Genomic DNA, 18,642 nt, shown 5'->3' with positions numbered 1-18,642 from the left:
AACTCTATGATCCTTCTTTCTTTCCCTCCCTTCCTTCCTCCCATTTTTTCTTCCTCCCTTCCTCCCTTCCTCCCTTCCTTCCCTTCTTTCTTTCTTTCTTCCTTCCCTTCTTTCTTTCTTTCTTTCTTTCTTTCTTTCTTTCTTTCTTTCTTTCTTTCTTTCTTTCTTTCTTTCTTTCTTTCTTTCTTTCTTTCTTTCTTTCTTTCTTTCTTTCTTCCTTCCCCCCTCTCTTCCTTCCTTCCTTCCCTCCTCCCTCCCTTCCTTCCTCTCTCTCTCCTCTCTCTCTCTCTCTCTCTTTTCCTTCCTTCCTTCCTTCCTTCCTTCCTTCCTTCCTTCCTTCCTTCCTTCCTTCCTTCCTTCCTTCCTTCCTTCCTCCCTTCCTTCCTTCCTTCCTGCCTTCCTTCCTCACTCCCTCCTTGTCTCTCTTCCTTCCTTCCTCCTTTCCTCTCTTTCATTCTGGCTGCATTGATTTCAGTACAAAATTGTTTTTTGTCTTTTGTGATCTCTATTCCTTGCTTGGTTATTAATTTTTTTTTTTTACCAACCCACAGATTTGGAAAGTATTTCCTTCTGTTCATCTCTAATTTTGTGTGTGTATGTGTGTGTGTATGTGTGTGTATTTTTGTGTGTGTGTGTTTGTGTGTGTGTTTTGATAATGTGATTTTTTAATGCTAAGGCTGCTTTTCCATTTAGCACATATTTTGATATATGTTGTAAAAGGCTAGTCTAAACCTAATATCTGACAAACTGTCTTCTAGTTTCCCTAGAAGTTCTTGTCAAATAGAGAATCCTTCTCCCAACAGCTTATGCTCTAGGTCTTATCACAGCTGTCTATTGTATTTATAACAGTAGCAGGGAATGGTAGAGCTGGAAGGGACCTTAGGGATAATCTATCCCCTCTCATTTCAAGATGAGGACATTGGGGCCCAGAGAAAGACACCACCAGGGCTGCTCTAAACTCCTTTAAGCCTCTCACAACACCTCTTCCTATGCTGTCACCTGAGAACAGATCTTCATATTTTACCTAGAAAATCAAGGACATTCTACTGTGATCTCCCTCTTCTCCTCATTTTCTACGCCCGACACCATCTCTTTTCTTTGCCAACACCAATACCTCTACATGTACACTTGTCCTATGCCTTTTGTTGTCTCCAAATGATTGCCCCAATCATCGTCCCCACCTTTCACTTATCTTCCATCTCTCTCTATGTACTGGTTCCTTCTCTACTACTTATACATACAGCCAAGTCTTGCTTATCCTAAAAAAAAAAATCCTCATTAGATCCTACCATGCCTATTAGCTGGTATGCTACATCTCTTTCCCTTTTCTTAGCTGAACTGTTTGAAAAACTTAGCTCTTCCATATCACTCTCTTCTGGCTTCTAGCCTCATCATACCACTACAACTGTTCTCTGTGAGGTTACTTTTGAGACATCTAAGTGGCATAGTGGATATAGGGCTGAAGGTGGAATCAGGAACACCTGAGTTCAATTTTGGCCTCAGAAACTGTCTGCCTTAGCTTCTGCAACTATAAAATGGGTATAATAATAGCACCAACCTGTTGTTGTCAGGACTAAATGAGATGATAGTTGTAAAGCATCATGTCTGGCACGTAGTAGGTACTATATAAATGCTATCATTATTATTATTATTATCTCTTAATTGACACATCTTATGACCTTTTCCTAATTCTCATCCTTCCTGACATCTCTGTTGCATCTGAAACTATCTCCCCTGGATACTCTACATCAGAGATTCCCAAACTTATTTGGCCTACTGCCCCCTTTAAAAACAATTACTCAGAGCCCCCCCCCGGAAATCAACTTTCTTTAACCTTTAACTTTTTTAAAATTTGCGTCATTTCAAAAAAAATATAAACTTCTTAAAAAAAACGGACATATCTTAAATTTAATAATTTATTGTAAATTTGTGTGGTTTTTCCTGCATTGAAATTTGGATGATGCAATATTGCATCATGTAAGCATATAGTATCATATTGTAGACAAGTCATTACACGCACATATTCCTGCTGATGCATACTGGATACATACTGAACATACTCCCCTGCCAACACTTGTTTGTTAACACCTGTTAGCAGACTTGATCACTGATCAGTTATAACTTGCATTTTGTGTGTTTATTTGGAAAATAATGTAATCACTGCAACTTTAACTCTGTTACACAACAGATGAAACATGTAGTTTTTAAAAAACTAAAAAAATTTTTTAATCGTCTCTTCTTTCCTTATGCTTCTACCACCCCCTTATTTTTATTCAATGCCCCAAGTTGTACCCAAGGCCACTACTGCCCCCTCCCATTGTTCTAGTGCTCTCTCCCCAAAGGGGTAGTATCGCCCACTTTGGGAACCTAGGCACATGCTCCCTCTTGTTTTTCTTCCTAACTGAATGATCCTTCTCGCTCTCTTTCTGGATCTTCATTTATGTCACTCCCACTAACTATGTGAGTACCACAAGGATCTGTCTTGAGCCCTTTTCTCTTTTCACTCTATGTGTTCTCACTTGGTGATCTTAGCTTCCATCAGCATCTCTGCAAATGACTTTTGGGTATTTTCACTGGCTATCCCCCTTGCCTGGAATTTTCTCCTTCTTCATCTCTGCTTCTTGTCGTTCCTCACTTTGTGTAGGTCCTAGCTAAAATTCCATTTTCTATAAGAAGCCTTTCCTGATCCCTCTTAAAGCTCCAATTTACTGTGTATACATCTTGTTTGTATATAGTTATTTTTAGATTGTTTTCCCCATTAAATGTTGAGCTCCTAGAGAGGAAGGACTGCCTTTTGTATCTTTGTATCCTCAGTGCTTAGTCCAGACAAAAGTAGAGGGAAAGTTGGTGTGTGATTTTTTGTTTGCAAATGATTGTGCCCTCAATGCAGCTTCTGAAGCTGAGATGCCACAAAGTAGAGATCGATTCTCTGCTGCTTGTGCTAATTTTGGCCTAACAATTAACACCAAGAAAACACAAGTGCTCCACTAGCCAACACCACACCATCCATACATGGAACCATTGGTTACAGCAAATGGAGAAATTTTGAATGCTTGTGTATAAGTTCACTTACCTTGGCAGTATACCTTCCAGGGATGTACACATTGATAATGGGGTTGACGTACATATTGCCAGAGGGAGCTCAGTGCTTGGGAGGTTCTGAAGAAAAGTGTGGTAGAGAAGAGGTATTAGACTGCCTACCAAACTGAAGGTCTACAGAGCCATTGTGCCGACCTCATAGCTGTATGCCTGTGAAACCCGGACGGTCTACTGGCACCATGCCAAGAAACTGAATTGCTTCCATTTTAATTGTCTTAAGAAGATTCTGAAGATCAGCTGGCGGGATATGGTACCTGACACTGAGGTCCTTTCTTGAACTAAACTGCCAAACATTCAAACTTTACTGCAGAGAGTGCAACTCTGATGGGCTGATCATGTTGTTCAAAAGCCAAATGTATGCTTGCCTAAAAGACTATCTTACAGAAAGCTCACACAAGGCAAGCACTCACAAGATGGTCAGAAGAAGTGATACAAGGATACTCTGAAGGTCTCTCTGAAGAAATTTTGAATTCATTGCATGACATGGGAGACACTGGCATAGGACTGGCCAGCATGGTATGCCCTCGTCAAAGAAGGTGCTGTGCTGTATGTATCTGCTTGTCCCCTCTTTGCTTGTACTTCATCCTGGCTGTATAATGCAGTGTGTATCTCTGTGAAGAACTCACACCAATGACTTTACAAGTGAACTACAAGGGATCTGCCAGGTAGCAATAGTCATACTAATACTAATAATAGCAAGCATTTATATAGTCCTTCAAGATTTGCAAAATACTTTACAAAAATTATCTCATTTGATCCTCACCAAAATCCTGGGAGGTGGGTCTTATTATTATGCCCATTTCACAGATTAGGAAATGGAGGCAAAGAGAAGTGAAGTGACTTACCTAGGATTATAAAGTTAGTAAGTATCTGAGATCAGATTTGAATTTGGGTCTTCTTATGACTCTTGATCCACTGCCTTTAGACAAGAAAGAAAGCAGCAAATTCTGGAAACAGCATTCCCAGCTTTCCAAAGAATGAGGGGGACATAGATTCCTCTTTGATATGGCTAAAAGCTGGCAACAGTCCAACCAAGTAGAGATTTGTGTTGTCTGAGGATCCTGCAGTCTCATGGGTGGAAAGTACCTCCCTCTCAATGGCCATCAAACTCAATCCATGCCTAAAAGGCATCTGCTTTATAACATACACGACAGGTGTTTAGCAAGTCTTTGCTTGGAGACCTTCAATGAGGGGGAACACATTACCTCTACAGGGCAGCCAATTCCACTTTTTTCTCTATTCAAGAGTAAATCTTTTTTCTTTTTTTTTAAGGGGAGTGAGAGGGGAGAAGGGAAAGGAATAAGCATTTACATAGCACCTACTATGTGCCAGACACTGTGCCAAGCATTTTTTGCAAATATTATCTCATTCGAGCCTCACAACAACCCTGTGAGGTAGGTACTATTACTATCTCCATTAATATAATAACTGAGGCAAAGAAGTTAAATGAATTGGTCAGGGTCATATAGCCACTAAGTCTCTGAGGCTGGATTTGAATTCAGGACTTCCTGAACATTCTATCCATTGCTCTTTTGGGGACAAAACAAAACAAAACACCTCATCTAATCACTCTTTCACTTAACAAAATTTTAAACTCTTGAACCCTTGAATTTCCTCAGCTTTCTCTTTCTTGTTCTGAACGTCCTCAGTTCTTCAGTGGATTCCCATATACCATGACCTTGAGATCCTTTCCTATTCCTATTGCCCTCCCCTGAACTCTCCAGCTTATCAATGCTCTTTCTAAAATGTATTTATCAAAACTGAGCACAGTCCTCCAGTGGTGGTCTGACCATGTCAGAGCTTGTTGAGTCATTTTTGACTCTTCATGACCTCATTTGAAGTTTTCTTGTCAAAGATACTGCAGTGGTTTGCCACTTCCTTCTCCAGCTCATTTTACAGATGAGGGAACTGAGGCAAACAGAGTTAAGTGACCTGCTCAGTGTCATACACAGCTAGTAAGTGTCTGAGGCCAGATTTGAACTCAGGAAAATGAGTCTTCCTAACTCTAGGGCTGGCACTCTATCCACTTTACCACTTAGCTGCCCCTTTATTTGTTATTATTTAATAGTAACTAATTTGTAAATGCTAATAAACTCTTTTCATGTGTTAAATTGTTTAATCTGAAGTCTTACTTCTTTTCCACAGTCCTGCAAGATTTATAAACCCTCTCCCCCAGTAAGCCCCTCCATCTTACCTTAAGGTGATTAGTTTCACTTTAATCAGTTTCACCTCCCATAATCCTTCAGGAATCTCAAAGTCTATGGAACCAAGTTCTTTGTCTCCCTGGCCTCTTCAAGCCTCCTGCCTATTCTGGGGTGGTGAATGCATATTTTACACCTAACATATTTTCCCCCTTGCATTTCAGTCTTTCTTTTAGTTCCTGCAGACCTGCGGCTTTTGCTGAAGTCTCACTGGGTTACTCCCTCTTATGTTGAGGGCCAAGACAGATGTTCTTTGTCAACTGGACCTGGGATGTATCAGTTATCCCAGCCTTAATGTGCAAAGGAGTGACAGTAAAAGAAAGAGTAATGTTAACAATAACAATAATGATAATTCAATGTCTCTGTGCTCCCATCAATGTGGGTACTGCCTGCAGTGGTGTAGATCAGTTGTGTCAAACTTAAAGAGAAACAGAGGCCACTAAACCCCTACGTAAGAATCCCTGCACATTGACTTGGAAAACCACAAATTAACATTACCTATGTTTTCTCTATTTTTATTTATTTTGTTAAATATTTTCCATTTTAATCTGGTTCTGCTGTCACAGTGTCAGAGTGACTCAGGTCATCCTGACTGTTCTATCCACCTAGCTGACCATGTCAGAGTACCTCTCCTCTAGGATCTACTTCTCACTCTCTGTACTTTTATACCATGCCTCTTGTGATTATTACCACACCCCCCTCCCAGTCCCTTTTATGTTATCTTTCCCCATTAGAATGTAAGCTCCATGAGGGCAAGGATTTGTCTTTTTGCTTGTATTTGCATCTTTAACACTTAGCATAGCACATGGCACACAGTAAGTGCCTAATAAATGCTTATTGCCTTGCTTCCATTCCTCCTAGTTCTGCCTTTTGAACTCTGTTGTTGTTGAGTAGTTTCAGTCGTGTCTGACTCTGACTTCACTTGAAGTTTTCTTGGCAAAGACACTGGAGTGGTGTGCCATTTTTTTCTCCAGCTCATTTTGCAGATGAGGAAACTGATGCAGAGTTAAGTGACTTGTCCAGAGTCACACAGCTAAGTATCTGACCCCAGATTTGAACTCAATTAGAATAAATCAAATTCACCTTCCAGACAACAGTCCTTTAAAACTCTGAAGACAGTAATCAAGTCCTCATTAATTTTCCTTATCTAGAATGAAGGGATTGATTAGACTAGATGTTTTTTAAGGTCTCTTCCAGCTGTAAATCCTGTGATCTTATGGCCTTCCTCCAACCTCAGTCTTCTATTCTTCTAAGTTATTTATTTTCTGTACCCTCAGCATCTGGTGCAGTGTCTTGAATAAACATATTAGTTGCTTCATAAGCATCTGTTGAAGGAATGAATGAATGAATGGGATTTTGCTAACTCTATCAGCAGTTCCAACAGGACAGTCTTGATTAGGCAGGAATGGCTTATGGTTGTTGTGGAATCACTCATTCTGACAAAATTAAGTCATTAGGATTTTGATCAGGTTTATTATTATTAGTATTAAAATTCTCTAACCTTCATCCTTTTTTGGAGGTTTTTCTTCCTCCATACAAAAAGAGATTATGCTTATAACAATCATGACCCCCAAGAGGTCATTTTAATTAAAAAATGAAAACTGTATCTATCTGACCTGAAAAATCTATGCTAGAGAAACATGAAATCTAAGAGCTGGAAGGAACTTTAGAAATCATCTAACAGGGGCAGCTAGGTGGTGCAGTGTATAGAGCACTGGCCCTGGAGTCAGGAGGACTTGAGTTCAAATCTGGTGTCAGACACATAGCACTCACTAGCTGTGTGACTCTGGGAAAGTCACTTAACCCCAATTGCCCTTAAAAAAGAAGTCATCTAACAACTCAGAATTGCAGCATGAATTTAGTATTTCTTTGACAAGTGGTCATTTAGGCTTTGCTTTAGGACTTCCAGTGATAGAGAGCTCCTCACAAAGCAGAAAACAGTGATTGTGCTCATTCATTTTATTGAGAGTGCACAGATTTTGATATAGCTATTGCATCACAATACTGACTGCTAGATGTCTTAGAAAGGCTGAATTCATATTTATTCTACGCTTTTTTCCTTCACAATAAAAAATAATCAGAAAATCATGCCAATGTTTTAAAATAAAGAACATAAATTCATTCAGATTTAATGACAGCTTTTTTTAAACTAAGGACCCCACATCACAGAGTACTCACAGTGCAGAAAGTCATAGTCATTGAAAAAATAAATAACAGTGCATTTATGTCATTTCCCATCTCATTGTCCCCTGCCTGCCTATCAAAGAGATCTTGTACTTGAGTCAAGATGGAAAAGCCTGGATGAACCCCACAAAAAGATGTGTGTGGTGGCTTCAAAAGCTGTATTTTTATAAAGGGTTCTTTCCTGACGATGAACACATCCTGGAAAGAGCTGCATCCTTGGTACTCAGTGGAATCTAAATCATCTCCTGCCACATAATTGCTACTTGGTAAATCAGTGGGTTTCTGCAGAGGCTCAGACCAGACCATTTATGGTACACAGACAGCTGTTCCCTGCTGCTTGAGCCCTTAGGACTGAAGTGGTAAGGGGAGTCCCCTGTGGAGGCTTTCTGTGCCTGAATTTCAGACATTTGCCAAACCTTTTCTTTGGGTTCTGCCCCAAATGCCCAGGAGTTGCCACATCTGGAAGGCCCCTCTCCATTTTCTTAAGTCATTCAGAGTCTTTCTATTTGTAATCTGAAGGGCTGAGTGGTAATTTCACCTTGGCAATTGTCCTGAGGCTTGAAAGCAAATCTACCCTGCCTTCTCCTCTCCTGCCACTCCCAACCAAAGTACTCTGCATTGAAGGTTCAGCAGCATCTCTGAAACAGCACGAAAAACAAATGTCCCATTCAATGGAACTACTTCCATTCTCTTCCTCCCATGCCTTAAGCTGGCAGGTTGCAGTTTCTTGAGCTTCTGTTCATACATGATACCATTGGGGGGGGGGGAGAAGAGGGATAGCTTGCCAGGTTGACTGCAATTGCATTGCAATCTCCCTACTCCTTTAAGGGGACATAAAAGGTACATGCTTAAGATGCTCTGGGCTTAAAAACTTTTGGAACCTTCTATTATGGGAAAGCTTTGCTGACTTACAAGGTCATGTAATTTAGAGTTAGAGGAGGTCATCTAATCTATCTTTGTCATTTTACAGAGGAAGAAACTGAAGCTCAGAGAGAGAAAGTGAATTATGCAAGTTACTTAAATGATCCCATTGATCTCAACAGAAGTCAGAGGATCTAAGTTCAAATCCTGCCTCTTTCACTACATGGGTGATCTTGGGCAAGTCTCTTGACATCTCTTGGCTTGTTTTCTCATCTGTAAAATGAGGGGTTTGGAGTAGATGGCTTCTGAGGTTCTTTTTTTTTTTTAATTTTTAGGCAATTGGTTGAGGTTCTTTCCAAGCTTTAAATCTATGATATGACATTATGATGAATCTCAAGGTCACAGGATGACAGATGGCTCTGTTCCTCCCTACTTGTAAGGGAAAACACATCAACACGGAGATCTGGGTTAGGGACGGGGAAGGCTAAATCTTTATTGACTACTGAAGTGGTATTTTCTTTTGGGGGATAAAGATAAACCCAGCAAAATCTTGTGTGAATTAAAAAGAAAAAAACCAACAGCAAATTGCAATGTTTTCCTTTTTTTTTGAATGCATTTTCTAGGGTCATATACCTTCTTGATGCATTACTGAAAAAGTCCTGGCCAATGGAGCTAATGAGAAATTATGTGTGAATTCTGGCAAATAGTAGAATTATATACAGATTAAATTGATAGTTATTTTAAGAATTAGTCTGAATAAGGAGCAGATGATTCCAGAATTTTAACTCCAACAGTCGAGTTCCTTAATTTCCCATGGGCACAGTATTTATTTTTAATTTTCCTAAACGTTTGTTTTCCTCTCAACATTGTGCTAATCAGTTTAGACATCAAGCATTCTCTCTCCCCCGCCCCCAGCCACCACTATGTAGGGAACGGAGGAAGACATACAAATTGGGCAAGCCCTCAGCTGAACCCTTTGATGGACACCAATGTCATATATGAGCAGAATACTTCAGAAACACAGCATTACAGGAAGCTGATGAATCCGCAAGAGGCATGAAAGGAATGCAACATATCATTAAAAACAAAATTGCCAAGATCTAGAAAGTTTTTCATTAAAAATAAGAATTTTTGTTTTAAACCTTCACTGAAGTATCTGAAGTGCTGGATTTGGAATTAGGAGGCTTGTGTTTGAATCCAGTTTCTGCTACTTAATATCTGTGTGATCTTGGGCAAGTATCTTAACCTCTCAGCCTGTTTTATCATCTGAAAAATGGAAGGAGAGTTAGGACTAGAAGACTTCTAAGTTCTCTTGCAGCTCTAAATACTATGATGCCATGTTCCTCCGAGGCAGGTGGACCCTGGCTATGACAATGCCATCAGAGAGCTAGCTCTGGTAGGTTCTACTAATCTAGGAAGACTTTGAGGACGGACTCATACCTATCACCTAAGAACCAGCCTGGCTAAATTCTGAGAGGCTCATTATGAGATGATTGGCCATTACATGAAATTTTTAGATTTAGCAACTCAGGAAAACCAGAGTTGTGTGACTCCCCATGTTGATGGAATTACAGATCTCTTCCATGCCAAAGTTTTCTTAAACATATGACCCTATAAAAACAATCTGATCATCAATATCATATAGTTCTCTTTGTTATGATGAGGGCAACAGAATAGTGAGAATGGGGATTGGCAAAGGAATGGTGGCTCTATTAAGATTAATACTTCCTCTAAGCTATACTGGATGCATAACTTCTCCATGTTTGAAAGCAGCATTTTCTAATTTTAGTATAAAATGAGCCTTTCTGTTTAGACTCATAGGATTATAAGATTTTCTTTGGGAAGGGATATTGGAGGCCAGCAACATGGTAACATGGGAAGAGCACAGGATTCAGTCATAGGACCTAGGGTCAAATCTCACCTCTCTCTCATTATACTTTCGTGTCTTTGGGTAAGTCACTTAACCCCTCTCTCTAGGGCTCAGTTTTCTGATGCATAAAATGAGGGGACTGAACCTCAGTTCTAAATCTTTGATCTTATGAATTCTTTCATTTCAAGAATGAGAAAACTAAAGCCTGGAGAGAAATGACTTGCCACACAGGCAAATAAGAGAGCAAAGTTTTGAACCAAAATTCTCTGGTTTGAAATCCAAGCCTGTGGTGTTTTTTAAACAAATTAACCACAACCAAACCAAAATTTCTTGTTAGAATGGGGTCCTGATGAATGAATATGTCTTTTGTCCAATTATCCTCACTGAACAAAACATGGCAGGCTAATGTTTTGTTATCTATCTTGGAAGCTTATTTTTTGATGGAAAGAAGTTGTTATTAATTGATAAAGGACATCACTGACAAACTACTTAAGCTTGTTTTCACTAAGAGTATAAGAATTGAAATGGATGTGGGGTAAACTCATCTTTTCACTCCAGTACTGGCTGCATCACAGATATTTAGAAAAGATTATTCAAAAATTAGTGGTTTTTAGAAAGGCCCTTTCTTACAATTTTAAGGAAGCTGCTAACGAAGTTTTTCCACAGAGAGGGACTTGCATGGCTGGCTGAGGAGAACAGAAAACACACAAGCTGCAGTTGAATGTATGCTGGATTATGAGTCAAGGGAGTTTTTTTCTGACCTCCAGACCTCAGTTTCCTTGTTGATACCATGATTTCTAAGTTCTTGGGATCCTATTAATCAGGATGAAACCATGAATTCTTAAACTCCTAAAGCCAAGAACTTTGATGACATACTTTTCAGATTAGCATGTTAAACAATGCGGATACAATTATCACGGAAATGGTAGGTTTGAGGTGGGGAAGAACTGTAGGATTGGAGTAGAAGGCAGGTATGCGCTCACCCAAACTACTCTAATAAAAATCCAGGAATTGGTTAATATTTGTAAGAAAGATATGATAATGAACTCATTAAAGTACCTGGAGTATACCTGCAAACTTTACCCTGATTAGTAGGTTAATGTTTATAGATATGATTTCCAATGGTTTTAGATATATTCATGGATATTAGGAAGATATACCACAAAAGAAAGGTGCTTGGAATCCCAGGAGATTTCTGTTCCCATCAGACAGAAAGGTCATTCATTAGGACCACAGATAGAGAGACAGAAGAGCCTTTACAAATCAGTTAGTTCCATACCTACATCTTTAAGATGAGGAAACTGAAGTCAAGAGAGATCAAGTCACTTGCCCAAGGTAACATAGCTAGTAAGTAGAGGAGTCAGGATTCAAACCTGGCTCCTCTGATTTCAAATCCAGCATTCTCTTCACTCTGCCCAATGGTTCTTTAAATCTTTCCACAAACATTAAGGGTCTACTTCCTGAATAGCATTAGTTATCATATTGCTAACCTATCTGAAATGGAAAAAAGTGTGCATCTATTTTTTTCCAGTATTTTTATTTCCATTCCCTGGACCCATGAAGAAACAAACAGAGTTCAATGTGGAGAGTGCAAGAAACTTGACTTCCTAAGAAAGACAGAAAGGCCTTCTTGTCTCCCTTACAGAGCAAAGGTTTCAAAATAGGGAAATGGAGACCCTGAAGTTGTGTTTAATTAAATAACACAAATAAATTTCATACACACAGAAGGCATAGGCAGGATAAGAGTAGATCTACTTCAGAAAGATCCTTAGAGGTGCCAGGCTCTGTATTGGAACTAGGGTGGAGGGAGATTCATTCGCTATGTCAGGCCTTCTGCGTGTGCTTAAGGGTTTACTGTTTCTGAACTCGGGTGACTCCACAACAGCCACCCTCACTTTCTGGGATGAACCAACTTTCGGGAAAGAGAGGCAGGTAGAGAGGAAGGAAGGACCCTTGTGAATGGTTCTCCATCCTACCAAAGCTGAAATAGTTTTTTCCCCAGGAAGGCCAGACTTTGGGCACGAAGGGGACAGCCCCGGTTGTTCTTCCTCTTGCCTTGCATCTTGCCCTAAATAATTGTCACAAGAAGGAAATGCATATGCTTGGAGATCCTAAGTCTTTTCCTGTGCCTAGGCCATACAGAAGACAATGATCCATCTCTGGTAGAATTCTCTTCTCCTAGTTAAAGGTGCTTCCTAAAGGACCACTCTGATGATAATGCAGATTCTGGAGACGATCACCGAGTTTCATAATGAAAGGCAAACTGACGATCATCAATTCAAAAGACTTTACAGGCTATTTAATTGAACCTCTTAATTTTACAGAGGAAGAAACTGAGGCCTAAAGAGTTGAAATGGCTTATCTAAGGTGACACACATGACAACCAAGTGGTAAGGCTGGCACCTGAACTCAGGTCCTCTGCCTACAAATTCAGGACTCTTGTCACTGTGCCACTGCTGTCTCTTTTTGGCCAGGTGAGCATGTTTAATGATTACTTAATATTCTGTCTGCCACCCTAGGCCTAGGAACAACACAAAGAGAAGTGAAAGGAAACAATGACGACAATATAAATTAACCAAACAGCTTAAGTGCCTCTTCTTTAAAAAAAAACCAACATTTTTTTTAAAAGGTTGGGTTTTCCTCTCTTGTCCAGGTTGGAAATGCATGTTCATTCACCGGCTGACTCACTCTGAACAGCATGGGAGCTTTGACCTGTTCAGTTGTGACCTGGGCTACTTTCTCCCTCCTTAGATGAGCCTAATATCCCTCCTTCCTCCCCTCATTATATTATTGCCAAATTTAGTACGGACACCCATAGACTCCATCTACCACAACTCAGAACTCCCGAGCTCATGCTCCACCAACCTCAAGTCGCCCCGTCAGCAGGGATGACAGGCATGTAACACCATGTCAGACCCCAAACACGTTCAATCAGAATGGAAGACAGAAGAAGGAAGTTTCACAAGGAAGGCTAACAAGGCAAGACCGAGATCGACTGAGCACTCTGTTGGGAAAACTGCATACTTTAGGATGGTAACAGAAAACAGAGGTGGCGTTAACTCAAGGGAGAAAACTACAATGGGTACAATTTGCCCATCACTCCTGGTCCAGAACTCACCTCTAGGCCAGGTGCCTAAATCACAGCTTACCACCCCCACCCCTAAAATTCCCTGTAGCAAGAACAGGAAACACAGCCTTTAATATCGGAAGGAACTATTAGGTCATTTAACCAAGTCCAAATTCCTGATTTTATTGGTCAGGAAACTGGGACCCAGAAAGGGAAAGCCTTTGTGACTCAGGTAAAAAAATAGCAGAATCATACTGGACATCCAAATGACTGACTCCAAATTTAGTACTTCTTAGACAGTCCCACACCTTCATGCAACGGAGGTGACAGAATAGCCAGATTGCTATATTATGGGCAACTTCTACCAGGGGTGGGGAATCTGCGGCCTTGAGGCCACATGTGGCCCTCTAGGTCCTCAAACTTCACAGAACAAGATTTGGATTCAAAGGGCCGCACTTGAGGACCTAGAGGGCCACATGTGGCCTCAAGGCTGCAGGTTTCCCACCCCTGTAAAGCTATACTATTAAAATGAACTATTTTTCTTCCTTGAGATTAGAAATCTGTATATCTTTAATTTTCCTTGTTTATGGAATAGACATTTCCATACGCTAATTGGCTCCAGGAATAAAATGAAGGCTATGGTAAAAGATATTTTAAAAATGAAACCTTAATTATTCAAATTCTTTAGAATTTGCATGTGATATGTACTGCTCTGTTGCTTACTTTATGCTTCAGTTTAAAAATAATATTTTCACCTAAAGTATATGTATGCACATGTGCAACAAATATATATGGGCTTTAAGGGAGTTTCATCGGCACGCTGAATTCAGAAGGAAACTAAGTACAAGGACTTCATAAATTAAACACATTTGTTATTTTCTACTTGGAAGCCATAGTGTACTTGTAATTATAGTTCTAAAAGAATCATGATAATAGACTACTTAAAAAAAACCCACCACAACAACACCTACCTCAAATTTATTTTCTGAGGAGGTTTATAATTAGAATTACCTTGTAATTAAACTTCATAAAGGTAAATCAGCAATTGGATGGTGGTGTGTGACAGCTAAGTTCTACAACATAGAAGGTTAGAACTAGAATTAACCTCTGAGATTTTCTAGTTCCACTCTCTCATTTGGTAGATGAGGTAATTTAGGCCCAGAAAGTAGAAATGATTTGTCCAAGGTCACACAGAAAGTTAGCAGAGGAACCCAGGTTTGCTACCTCTAAATTCAGAACTCTTTACGCTGCCCCAGCATGGTATTTTTTCCATATTGACACACTGTCCCTCTTGGCTGGGACCACGTAGCCTAGGTTTTATTCTGACACTTTGCTAAAAATCTACTGCAGTCCTCAGCAAGATCTTGGAGTGAGGAACAATTGTAGGATGTGGCCTTGACAGCCTATAGATCACTCAAGTATTTGATGAAGTTCTACTAAAGCCTGAATAAACAAAGGTTTACTCCCACAGGAACCAAGCCATAAGTTAAAATTATACAAGTTTTCCCTATTCTGAGTAAACTTGTTTGTTTTTATAATTCACCATAGGGAAAGAGTCCTCAACTCCCTATACACTGATTTATTTACAGAGCCTTCTGGTCCACTAACAGATTGGATAGTTCAGTGTTTAGATAGCAGCCCTCCTAAAGCCTGGACTTGGTGTGACTACTAATACTGATTTAGAATCAGAAGGGAGAATGGGATAATGAATGCATCAGTCACTCTCTTCTTAGACCCATGCATGCTGAACGGAACTGATGAGAGAAACACAGGAATGCTTCTTCCTATGAAAATTCAGGCTACTGAAATTCAGAAGAGGCACAGGAAAATGTTGTCATGCCTTGACACCACCCTTAAAACCCTTAAATATAATATATAGATCAGGGTAATCAAAGTCTTCAGGAATTACCTATTTGATGGAAACTCACTCTTTTTCTCACTGAGGGGCTATTTCCTTGTGGGCTTTTAAAATATGATTTTCTTGAAATGATCATGGGTAGCTCCTATTATTGTTAAGTGCAACATATTTAAATATTAAAAATGCATCAAATATTTGGTAATCTTATATAGACTTTTGCTATATAAACATCGAAAAAATAAAAAAATTTATGTAGAAAATTAATTGTGCTTTTTTAAAAGAAAGCTCGAATGGTTTATTTTAATAAATCTTTTAAATATCCATTTCAGAGCTACATAGCAGTTTAAAAAATTGTTAACTATACTGTTGGATCTATTTTGAATTGATGTACCATATCTGGCATCTCACATAAAATATACCACGAGGTCTGAGTAATTTGGATCTTTAAATTATGGTTTTAATAGTAGCTTTTACCTACACAGATGAAGAGATCTGTGGGCTAGGACATCTCTATTCTTGTCATTGTTCACTAATCGTGGCACTACTTCACAAAGCATGGAGATGTATCATAAATTGGTGGAGTAGCTCAACAACTAAATGTTTTGACAAATGGCCTAGTTTCGATAGTAGAGTGTTAACAACGCAATGATAAACCCAAATTATGTTGCAACTTGTCACATAGAAGATACAGAATGTGTTTATGTAAGAAACACATTTTTAAGCTATTCATGACAATTTCCATTGTATTACTGAGTTAGCACCCAATTAAATTTTAAGGTTTTTTTTTTATTGTCTTCTCTATCTCTAGCTTAAATTTTTAGTGCCACTGAAAATGTTATAGATAGGCTTGCCTTCCCACAAGCATGACTTTTTTCATTTTCTACCATGTTCCTTCCAGGTGGTATGACATATTCAATTATGATTATCTGCAGAGGTGTTATTTTTTAAATATTTCATAGCTCATACTCCAAGTGCATCATTGTAGGTGATGGCAGTTGCCACTTTTCCATCTTCCACTGTAAGAATTGTGCATATTCTTCAAAGGTTTCAGGACAAGTGATGGCATGTTCAATGTCATCGCTGAATACTCCAACATGCCGATGACACAGGCCTCCATAAAGCAAGCCTTTCCAGGGGAAGTAAAAGTTTTCAACAGTGCATGCCATGTAATGTAATTTGGCTTCCCAGTCCAGCAGAGAAATTCGAGAGCAACGTTTGTACTTTGAAAGCAGACAAGGAGAGTTCTGACTTACTAGACTGCTTTGTTTCTGAAAGCATTAATGTGAAGCAGGGAAAGACAAATGCTGTGTGTTGGGGTAACAGAGATTGTAGGGAAGGGGCACACACTAGTCTTGCTCATTGTAGTGTGCAAAAGGAGACCCTAACTATCTCTCCTTGTCCCTGAGGCTCAGTGTTCTGGGAGACTCCTTTTACGCCTTCTCCTCCATATCAGGCGACCTTGAGAGAGAAACTCCAAAGAGGAGAGAAAAGCCTCAGAGGCCTTAAAGTTCCTATAACCCACCAAAGGTCATCATTTGCTCCTCCTTCCAGCAAGTAAAAGGGTGGACTGCTAGCTGGTGATGGAGGAAAGATGCTCATATTTTGGGATGGAAATTCAGAGAAAATGCCCTCTTCGTGAGGTCTCAAGGACAGCTTGGTCTCCCTCCCAGGGGCAGTGGCTTTACTTTAATCACCTTCTCGGCACGTTGGCAAGTTGACGAAAGTAAAGACATTAAACTCTATCATTATCGAGAAGCACAAGAAAACGACATAGAGCACCAACACGTAGATGCCAAGTTTCTTGTCAAGTCTCCATTTATTTAGATGGATACCAAGTACCTGGAAGCAAACAAATAAGATGTTAGGCCTCTTAGACAATCAAGGGCTATGAGCCCTTTCAAATGAAAATATCAACTAAAGGGAAATGTATAAGAACCCCAAGGACTCAGCAACCACGTTCCAATGGTGAATGTAAAAAGGCACATTTTTACATGTGCACATTTCCTTCAACAAACCAGGCTACTGGATGATTTAGAAGAGTAGTTCAAAATTTACCAAGGACTTTCAAATACCCAAATCCAATGGACCTTTTCAGTGCTTGGTCTTCTTGACAGCTTTTGACACCATGTTCTAATGTAATAGATGCTCTTCTTTCGCTCCGCAGAACCATACCTCTCTGTTACTTTTCCTGTTTCCTTAACCCCTTCTTCTCTATCTCTTTTGCTGGTTTTTCATTTTCTCTCATAAAGTGAGTGACCCTCAAGGGTCAGGCCATTATAGTCTTCTTTTCTTTCTCTATACTCACTCCCTTGGAATTCTCATTCGCTATCATGCCTTCAACTACCTGTATGTAGATCAAAAACTTAATTTCTAACTTCAGCCTTGACTTCCCTTCTGAAGTCCAGTTCACAGTTGGACTAGATGACCTCTGGGGTCCTTTCCAACTTTAGCTATATGATCCTATGATTTCCAGCCTTTTACAGGATAATTTTATTTGGACTGTATCAGTGGGACCAGTGCCAAGATCATTATCTTTCCTCTTAAAATGCTTTTCCTTCTGACTTTAGTACATTTGTGGCATCACTATTTACCTGATCTCCCATATTTATGATACTGGGGTTATTTCTCTCTTTCTCACCTTCCATAACCAGTTGGTTTCTGGATCCTTTCAATGTTGTCTCCTTCTCATCTTTTGAATCAATTATTTCTTCTCTAATTCCACTCCACCAACCCCAGGTCTCAGTACTACTAATTACCCAGATTATTGCATTAGCTTCCCACAAGGTCTTCTTTTTCCATTGCCTGCTCTTCCTCCAAACCATCCTCCATACCTTTAGCAGAATGGTATTTTTGAAGCTTAGATCTTAGATTTTTAGAGTCATTCTTAGAAACTATCAGTGACTCCCTATTACCTCCTGAGCAAAGTTAATTCTTCTCTAACGATGGATACTTAAGACCCTCTGCAATCGGTACCATCCTACCTTTCCAGCCTTTTGTCAATATGCACCACACTCCTACGCCTTCATCTCTCTAAACTCCTAAGTACATCCTCCACTCAGATGATAAAATGATCTTCTTAAAGTGTAGCTCTGACCATGTCACCACTCCCCTATTCAAAAAGCTCCAGGGGCTCCTTATTGCCTCCAGGAACAAATATAAAATCTTCTCTTTGGTGTTCAAAGCCCTTCATAACCAGCCTCCCCTTGCCTTCTCCACTCCCCCCACCCAATCTTTCCAATCTCTTTACAGTTGACACCTTACACTTGATACCATAAGATATGCTCTAAAATCCAGGAACATTGGCTTCCTTGCTGTTCCTTATACAAGATGCTTTGCCTCCTGACTCAAGGCCTTTTTGCTGGCTGTCCTCAATACTTAGAATGCTCCCCCTCTTCATTCTTGCCTCCTGGCTTCCCTCTAGTTCCAGGTAAAATATAATCTTCTATGGGAAGCTGTTCCTAATCCTCCTTAATGCTAGCGCCTACCTTCTGTTGATTATTTC

The 18,642-nt window shown here is 39.7% G+C and overlaps 1 protein-coding gene across 2 annotated transcripts in view; it reads right to left on the bottom strand.

Moving 5' to 3' along the window:
- Positions 1–7,318: 7,318 nt before the first annotated feature.
- SLC24A4 (solute carrier family 24 member 4) overlaps positions 7,319–18,642 on the bottom strand; it is a 286,363-nt gene continuing 275,039 nt past the window's right edge. For both annotated transcript variants that reach the window (XM_021000345.2, XM_021000344.2), the window contains exon 17: positions 7,319–16,979. In XM_021000345.2, coding sequence (XP_020856004.1) covers positions 16,827–16,979 — 153 coding nt within the window. In that variant the 3' untranslated portion in view covers positions 7,319–16,826. The remainder of the gene's footprint in view (positions 16,980–18,642) is intronic.

Source organism: Phascolarctos cinereus, unplaced genomic scaffold (assembly GCF_003287225.1).
Source record: "Phascolarctos cinereus isolate Bilbo 61053 unplaced genomic scaffold, phaCin_HiC Scaffold_3;HRSCAF=262, whole genome shotgun sequence".
Taxonomy (NCBI): domain Eukaryota; kingdom Metazoa; phylum Chordata; class Mammalia; order Diprotodontia; family Phascolarctidae; genus Phascolarctos; species Phascolarctos cinereus.
Note: the sequence above shows the minus strand (reverse complement) of the source record. Positions and strands in the feature narration are given on the sequence as shown.